At 36.9% G+C, this 9,182-nt stretch overlaps 1 protein-coding gene and 1 pseudogene across 1 annotated transcript; both read right to left on the bottom strand.

Moving 5' to 3' along the window:
- Positions 1-540: 540 nt before the first annotated feature.
- On the bottom strand, positions 541-2,353 carry LOC111989534 (protein trichome berefringence-like 7). Its single transcript, XM_024021328.1, has 4 exons — positions 2,348-2,353; positions 1,494-2,254; positions 1,102-1,260; positions 541-814 (listed from the first exon to the last, which is right to left on the bottom strand). Exons 1-4 carry the CDS (start codon positions 2,351-2,353, stop codon positions 541-543), a joined length of 1,200 nt encoding a protein of 399 aa, XP_023877096.1.
- Positions 2,354-2,505: 152 nt separating this feature from the next.
- LOC111989513 (NADPH-dependent aldehyde reductase-like protein, chloroplastic) lies at positions 2,506-3,449 on the bottom strand (annotated as a pseudogene).
- Positions 3,450-9,182: the final 5,733 nt, after the last annotated feature.

Here is a 9,182-nt window from a genome sequence, read left to right as displayed (position 1 = left end):
AAAAAAAAAAAAAAAAAAAAAAAAAAAAAAAAAAACAATGCAATTCTTATTGAACATTTAAACTAAAGCTCAATCATTTGGAGAGTGCTCTCTTCCTCGAGTCATTTAAAAAATAGAAAGTTTTTTGTTATTATATTAAAGTCGAAGCACAAATTGAATCCAAATTAGTTAATTGTTGTATAATTTTACATCACTTGTCCAATTTAATTTTGGTACTAAAATTAAATAAATTTTGGCGCCAATGATTAATTTCCCAACAAAATATATATATATATATATATATCAACCGAAGATGAGATATGGATGGATTGTGTTCATCCAGACATTTTTTTAATCTATTCATTATCTTCTTCTTCTTTCTTTTTTTTCTTTTTTTTGTTACAAGTATAAACCACAAATTTACCGATAATACTCTGATAAATACAATTATACACCCAAAAAAAAAAAACCAATTCTTTCTATATTTATTTTTTATACTGGTAAACGCACTGTATGTCGTTGATATAGCCACAACTTGTTTGTTTAATTGATTGTTTGAAACTACAACAGCAATGATAATAAAATTTCATTCCATGTATCAGGTACACCAGGTAGACACCAGTGGCTACAATCTGGCACATTTGGGTTGTCACTCCACCTGCCTACATGTCCATCACTACGAAATGCACACATTGGCGTAACATGCATTAGTGTTACAGGAATTCTCATTTTCTTCACAACTTTAATTATGATTTCTGAAACACTGCTTCGTTCTCTGCCATTAGTTTTTGACCAAGGGCGTTGAGTCACTTTGCAGGTATTCCATTTCTTACCACTGACAAAGATAAAACCATCACTAGCAGTCAAGTTTTAAGGACACGTTTATTTGCAAGTTTTTTGGAGATAAATATATGACAATGATGAATAATAAGCGTACAGGTGTAAGAGTAATGTTAGAGAGAATTTTTTCACAATTTATTGAGGTAGTCGGTTATTAATTTTTATTTGGTATATTAACAATTTGTTACCTCATTAATTGTGAAAAATGTAGTGTATCTAAACTTATTGTTAGTATGAATGAAATTGGCTGCAAAAATAGTGACTGATTAAACATTAACACACCTCCAATGGGTTGATTCAAAAGTCCGGAAGAATACTCTTGTTCTATTTGTGTTGATCATAGTCTCAGCCCAAGATGCCCAAGTCTCTAATGCTCTTTTGAAGCCAGTAATGACTGGCATTGCAAGATTCAGTGAATTACCCACCTGAAAATAGCAGCGCCTGTCTGGAAACATGTTAGCTAGGAGCATGCTTTATAAGCTTCCTAAAATGTGAGTTGTTGATTGCAAAAGCAAAAAGCTTTAATGAATAATCCGGATCTAATGTTAAAACATACTCTTCTGAAGCCACTATGACTGCCATTGGAATGCATACCAAAATCATTGACAAGTAATACAAAAAACAGAATTTATTTAAATCAAATCTCAGAATTTTTAAAAAAATAAACAACTTACATTTCATGAAATAATCTACTCTTTGTCCACCAGTGCCCCGAATTAAAAATGAGAACATCAGAATCAATCCACTCTTGGCTAATGTCATCCAACTTATCGAGTCTAAGTGCTGTCTTCACCCACTTGGGTGCAAGCCTTGGTGCAGGACCATGCTGCACCAAAAAAACTGATCGATAGAAGTCAATTCTAAGATTGAACGAACTGAACAGTACCCCTAAAAACCTGATATTTTTGGTGATCTTATGCCCTTTGACTTCATATACAGCGTTCTTATCCTCCACCCCAGTCATAAGCAAACATATTAAAGACTCCCACTGTGTTCTACTCAACGAATCACCCACAAATACCACTCTTTTGCCACGAAACTTTTCGAGAATTATACGTGCATCGAACCTTGGAATATCGCAGTTCTTTGGCTTCCACCTCCATTTTGCATAACCCCCATCTTTCCGGCCATTAGCCAAGCAATTAAATCCACGCTCCGCAAATGGACATTTTGAGGCATCATATAAAGGGTAATTTTTATCATAGAGCCAACTTCCTTCAAAGACATTGCATGTACCATTAGACACATTAGAATCAGGAATTCCATAACTACTACGTTTGACCAGTTGAAATCTTGGAAACAAATATAAATATCCCAATGCCATGGCTGAAAGAAAGGATATCAGTGAGCTAATTGCAACAAGTCCATTAAAAGATTTAAAGACGCAGATATTACAATCACCCTTTATCATCCTGTCACCAAAACTGATGATCCACTGTTATTATAAGACACTTGATGAAATTTGGAATCAATCCAAATAAATTGTTTTTAATTTTAAAGTTCAAAAGCAGTAACTGACGAGACATACATGCATTTATCTTTGTATTTCACGAATTTTAAGTTACTACCTTTATTCAATTTTACTTCATTTATGAACTGCATTAATTAGATACGTCATAAGAAAGTCTTACAAATATAAGTAACAGCCTCATTAAATTAGCTATAAACACACATACAGGAGAGAACTATGATAAAGGGGCGCCCAAGCAAAATTAATGGAGTCACACCCTTTGTTATATATGACAATCATATTACTAGTCTTAAACAACGGTGTATCCACCTTTCACCCTAATGACTTGACCATTAATCCACTCCCCAACATCACTAGCTAAAAATCCCACAAGCTTTTACATCTTCGGGCTCTCCAAGTCAGCGTAGGGGGCAAGCATCCACCATATTCTTGATGGTTTCCTCTGTTGTACCCTCAAAAAACATGTCAGTTGCTATAGACCCAGGTGCAACACAATTGGCAGTAGTTCCTGCACCCTTGAGCTCCTTAGCAACTATCTTTCTCATTATCTCTACGGCTGCCTTAGGGGCTGCATAGGCTGCAAATCCTGGTAGAAGTCCTCCAACAACTGAGGTTGATACCATGATGATTCTTCCACCGCCTCCACGTTTTAACCTATTCACTGCCTCTCTACAGCACAAGAATGAACCTTTAGTGTTAACATTAAATGTTGTGTCCCAATCCTCCACTGTGGTATTGCCTAAACTTGGGTACTTAGGATCACGCACCCCCAGCACAATTTACTAGGATTTGTATTTGTGAGCCAAATTTTTGTTCAGCTTGATGAAAGAGCAGCTTGATCTGATCTGGATCTGAAATATCTGCTCAAACTGTAATTGCTCGAGGTTGAGAAGGGATAGCTAGCTGTAGCTGTAGCTGGTGAGGAAGCATTAAGCTCAGATGCTGAAGCATAATTGAGCACAACATTTGCACCTAGGGAATGGAGGTGGATGGCTATAGCACGACCAATGCCACGCGAGGCACCTGCTACTATTGCTACTCGGCGGTCAAGTTGAGCAGAAGAGGAAGTGTGTTCCCCGGTAATTTCCTCAGCCATGATGTGATAAGATGATAATGGTTTTATAGTTGAATTAATTACTACAAAAGCAATCTTGAGAGATTTGAGTGGCTCCGCAGATCTGAGCATGGAAATATTCAATCCTCATCACTTGTGATTAAAGGCTCATTTGAAAGTCTTACATAAGACAAACAGTTATGTCACGACATACGTAGGATATCACAGTACTATGCATTTTGTGTTACATTTCTTTTAGGATCGAATATTGAATGTGTTGGCAAATTTGGGTCAAAATGTATTTTTGATTTATTTTAGTCGTTACTTTTCAGTGTCCAAAAGTGTGTAGAAGAACTACATTGAAGACACAAGAAAACAGTTTATGAAGCTGCTCAAGAAAGTGGAAGTTATGCTGCCTTGATATCACGCGAGACTGATTGAGATTCATTAAACCTCAACTCTATGCTCGACACCACTCAACCAATCGAGACGTAGGATTGCTGAATTTTCAGATTACGACCCATAATGCTTAGCTGACTTGGAATTCATGCACTAGGCTGTTTAGATACCACTTATTTTGTAGAAAATTGAAAACTGAAAATATTGTAACAAAATAATTTTTAAATGTGTGAATAGTATCGTAGGACCCCTTTTTTCTAAATAAAAAACTTATAAGTCCCGTGAACAATGCACGAGATCTACTAAACAGTGCATAATGTCTCTTAAAAAAAAAAAAAAAAAAAAAAAAACCCTGGCTTTCTTATATTCTAGATTAAAAAATCTAGCTCTCTGTAGAGACTAGATGGAAGAAACTTGATGAAGCTCTGGCTTCATGGAATTCTGATCAGCTAGTTGCTACTAATCATAATAGTAGAGCTACTATATTTAATGTTGTGTCTCAGGAAGAGTTTAGGAGGATTTATACTGTACGTGTCAGTGGCCAAGGAAGCTTGGACTATTCTTAAGACCACTCATGAGCCTATAAATTGCAAATGCTTTTTTCTAGGTTTGAAAAGATTAGGTTGAGTGAAGATGAGACCTTTTGAGGAGTTATATGCTAAACTAATTGATATAGTGAACTCAACTTACAACTTAGGAGAAACCATTGATGAACCTAAAATTACTATCTCTACCTAAAAAATTCCAACCTAAGGTAACAACTACAGAAGAGTCCAAAGTTGTAGATGTCATCAAAGTGATGGAACTTGTAGGATCCTTGCAAAATTATGAGATGATCCTCTCTAATTCTCACTAGAGAACACTACTTTGCTTGATAGAGTGAAAGCTCTTAAGTTGGAGCTCAATCAAGCTCATACTTAGATAGAGAGTGCCTAGCTCTAAGTGATGATGTGCTTAGTTCTTAACAACCTAGTTCTAACAAGAATGGGTTAGGATATGATGAAAAAAATTCTTCTCATCCTTCAGCTTCTAAACTCATAGCCCTAGAGCTAGATGATGGGAATATTCACGAAATTCCTAGATTTGTGAGATGCAAAAATAGAGAAAAATATAAATACACCAAACAAAAAATAACCACACACAAGACAGTATTTATGTGATTGCATTGCCCCCAAACCCCCCAAAAGGCTTGTTCATGAGCACTACGACTTTGGCCGATAGCCCAAGCTTCCACTCCATGGACTAAGCCTCAGAAAATCTCCTATTAAAAACAGTAACAATATTATTTCAGATCGGATCATAATCCGGATCAAACATAACTAGGCTCCACAAAACCCAACACTAGATTCGTTACACAATCTGATAAGGCCAAGCTTGAGGTTGAACAACCTAAGGCTGACAATTGTAAATCCATTCTTGGTAATGCCAAAAAAAATTGTTCCACGTCCTCCCCCATTGAAAAATAATCAACCCAAGAGAACATATTTCTACTACCATTGTGATTTTGTTGGAGACAGTTGTCCAAATTGCTTCTAGTGGCTAGTAAGTCAAAAGAAGACTCGTGTGTCAAACCCTCAAGATCAGTCTAATCAAACCCTCAAGATCAGTCTAAGGCACAAAACTCGATGCCTTTGCTTGGTGAGTTAATTAAGGCTTTGAGCCTTCTAACTCAATTCTAAGGGAATGTGAACACTCCTAGACCTTCACAAACACTCTCTTGGAGGAAGAAGAATACATTTTTACTCACAAAGTCTGCTCCTTAAACTATGTAAATTAGGGCTGTCCACAGGTCGGGTTGGGTCGGTTTTGGGCCCAACCCGAACTCAACCCGCCGGCGTCGGGTGGAGGGCAGAGGAACCCAGAACCGACCGTCGAAAAAATTGGTCGAGTGAGTTTCGGGTGAGGGTAAGCGTCAGTCAGTTCGGTCGGTTGCTAGAGTAAAAAAAATCATCGGAATCTTAAAAAAAAAAAAAAAAAAAAAAAAATCGCCGAAATCTAAAAAAAAAATTGCTGGAATCTGGAAAATCTCATCAGTATCTTCATTTTTTTTTGCTAGAATCTAAAATTTTTCACTAAAAATTGCTGGAATTGGCCAGATTTGGCTAAATCCCACTAGATCCAGCCGGATCTGGTCAAGATCTCACTAGATTTGGTTGAGATCTTGCCGGATTTGGCTTGATTTTGCAGGATTTGGCCGGATTTTTTATACAACTCCGGTCAGGTTCGGGTTGCTCAAGTTTTGGAGAAGCAAACCAACCACTCGACTTGCTGGTGTCGGTTCTTGAGAATAGAAACCCGCCGCCGACTGACTAAACCTTCAGTTCGGGCCGAAATCGGATCGGCGTCAGGCGGTTTGGCCAGGTTGTCGCACTTCGGTCGGGTCTGGACAACCCTAATAAATGGAGAAGGAAGTTGCTACTTAGGCATCTTTTTCTAGTGTCTGTGTTTCATTTCTTTCCATCTTTTTGCTAGACACTTTCTTTCTTCATGTACTTCTTGCCTTTGTGTTCTTACTCATGCATGATAGGAGTCAAGNACAGAAATAAAAAAAAAAAAAAAAAAAAAAAAAAAAAAAAAAAAGTCGCCGAAATCTAAAAAAAAAATTGCTGGAATCTGGAAAATCTCATCAGTATCTTCATTTTTTTTTGCTAGAATCTAAAATTTTTCACTAAAAATTGCTGGAATTGGCCAGATTTGGCTAAATCCCACTAGATCCAGCCGGATCTGGTCAAGATCTCACTAGATTTGGTTGAGATCTTGCCGGATTTGGCTTGATTTTGCAGGATTTGGCCGGATTTTTTATACAACTCCGGTCAGGTTCGGGTTGCTCAAGTTTTGGAGAAGCAAACCAACCACTCGACTTGCTGGTGTCGGTTCTTGAGAATAGAAACCCGCCGCCGACTGACTAAACCTTCAGTTCGGGCCGAAATCGGATCGGCGTCAGGCGGTTTGGCCAGGTTGTCGCACTTCGGTCGGGTCTGGACAACCCTAATAAATGGAGAAGGAAGTTGCTACTTAGGCATCTTTTTCTAGTGTCTGTGTTTCATTTCTTTCCATCTTTTTGCTAGACACTTTCTTTCTTCATGTACTTCTTGCCTTTGTGTTCTTACTCATGCATGATAGGAGTCAAGATTTTTAATAGTAGTTGTATTTCATTTGCCTCTTTTTTTTTTTTTAATTGTGTTAGTCTAGCTTATTTTAGGTGTGTTTCAGTTTTTGTTTTGCTTGTTTTGTGTCTTTAGAATCTAAAAAAACACACATAAAATGAAAATTTGGAAAAAAAAAATTGTGTTAAAATTAATGCTTGTGTACTTTTGGTTGGCTAATGAAATAGATTCATGTTCGTGTACTATTTGTTGCCTAGATGAGCCTTTTTATGCACAATTGAACTTGTTGAGCCATTTGTTGGCTCTTGATGTGACTCTTGATTAGGAGTTGATTATGTACATTCCAAGTCTAAGTCACTTGTTTTGATAGGAAGAGGTAAAAAAATCTTAGGCGAAAGGCATAAATATCTCACATTTAGTATTCGCCAATAATAAAAATACTCTTACGTGCTTATAGAAAAATTTAGTGCCACTAAACTTGGTAAAAGGTGATGCATTGCACATATAAAAAGTAAAATTGAAAAATGTGTACATATATAATGCTTAAAATTGATCAAATTTAAAATTTGTTCTTGTAAAATCTGATTGCAAACGACATTTAGGAGATGTGAGAGTTATAGAATGTATGCCTCTTCAGTTGATAGTCCCCATCAAGTCATTAAAACTAATGTTTTTAAATCCAAACTGGACCAGGTGGTCCTACCGGGATAATTGGGAACCGGCCCAAAGTCCGGTTTTATAAGTCACGGTTCAGTCATCTCTATATTTTGGTAAAAATTGATGAAATTTAGCTGTTGGCAAGATACTCTCAAGTAGTAAGATAACATCTCCAGAGTGCAAACCAATGGGCTACACACATCTTGTTGGTCATGAATAAAAAATTAAAAAATATAAACCAATTTAAGTACCAAAAATATTTTTTAAAAAAATTAAATGACACATCACAGTTTGATCACAGTTAAATCTTGGCCCGACCTCAAAAATCTTGAACTTCTCCCTTTTCCGGTCCATTGAATAGTCCGGGATTGAAAACCATGGTTAAGACTAGGATGTAAGTGTGTATAACTAGTTCATTATGACACATCACATTTATGTATCACACATGCTCACTTACCAAATTTTCGCACTTCATGCATAATCTTTGCTACTTACGTTACATAGCTAGTAGTTTTTATGCATGTCCATCTAAAGTGGCACATGTACCTAAGCATACTATGCTATCTGGACTTACCTCATAATTAAAATTAGTAAATGGTTTAGTTGTGTGTGCTTGAAAAGAATTAGGGAGTTTCTATTTAAATGGAGTCCAATCGAGGCGTATCATGCATCATTTATGCGTATACTAAACTCGTATGCATTTCATGCATGTCTTCATTCATTTTGTATGTTTCTAAGCTTTTGTTGAGCTAGCCTTGAGTCATTCCCTACGTGCCTTGTAACATGGAAACTGGGAGGAGCAGGTAAGTGCAAATCTGGTTAAAAGTCCATTGGCAAAGATATTGGAAAGTCTGTCGGACAACCGTGTAACTATCCCAATCAGATGGTCTGATTGAGAATGGTTCTACTACATCAATGTCCCAGAGGAATATGAAGTTGTTGGTCACACTTGTTGTATATGAATGTTCAAATAATGTATAAAACACTATGAATGTTTAGACCTCCAAACAACAAAATGCCAATTCAAGCTTTATATCAAACAATGTATGTGCGGAAAATGATAACAAGCTTATGCCAAAATTGATAAACAATCTAAACCAATTAAAATCACATCCACAACAGAAATTAAATGGTAAAGATTAAGGGAAGAGAGATGCAAAAACAAGGACAATACAACGATGTGTTATCGAAGAGGAAACCGAAGCCCTCGGCGTAAAACCTCTCCGCCGCCCTCCAAATGGTCAATAATCCACTAGAAAATGAAGTTGAGATACATGAACAGCAATAGACTTTCTAAGCCTAAACTACCCAGGTACCTAAGCCCTCCAAGCTTCTTGCTCCAACGAGGTTATGCCAAACCTTTGTCTTTTCTAGCTTACCGGATTCCACTATAACCCATAGCATCAACCAATAACCATTAGTCCCTTCTTAACTGCTTCCCAAAGCACCAAAAAGCCTTCTCACAGATGTGAGTATGGTGAGAAAATGATTTGGGTAAGAACCTCTCAAGGATGTAACAATGAAGAGGATGAGAGTAGAAGAATTTGAGGAGTCTCTATGTGAAGATTGTGGATGAATCAATCTTGTTTTTCTCTAGGGTTTTCCTCTTAAAATTCTCTCTAGAAGCTCTCTACATTTTGTGGGTTTAAGGGGTATTTATACTTGGGTGAGAAGG

The sequence above is a fragment of the Quercus suber genome, unplaced genomic scaffold, assembly GCF_002906115.3.
Source record: "Quercus suber isolate HL8 unplaced genomic scaffold, Cork oak 2.0 scaffold_255, whole genome shotgun sequence".
NCBI classification, from domain to species: Eukaryota; Viridiplantae; Streptophyta; class Magnoliopsida; order Fagales; family Fagaceae; genus Quercus; species Quercus suber.
This window is presented reverse-complemented; position numbering and strand designations above follow the sequence as displayed.

Excerpts from the sequence above, each read along its gene's own strand:
- LOC111989534 (XM_024021328.1), bottom strand. Across the intron at positions 1,261-1,493 it reads AGTAGATTATTTCATGAAAT|GCGCTGCTATTTTCAGGTGG; the intron begins GTAAGTTGTTTA and ends GTTTCCAGACAG. Across the intron at positions 815-1,101 it reads TTTGAATCAACCCATTGGAG|TGGTAAGAAATGGAATACCT; the intron begins GTGTGTTAATGT and ends TATCTTTGTCAG.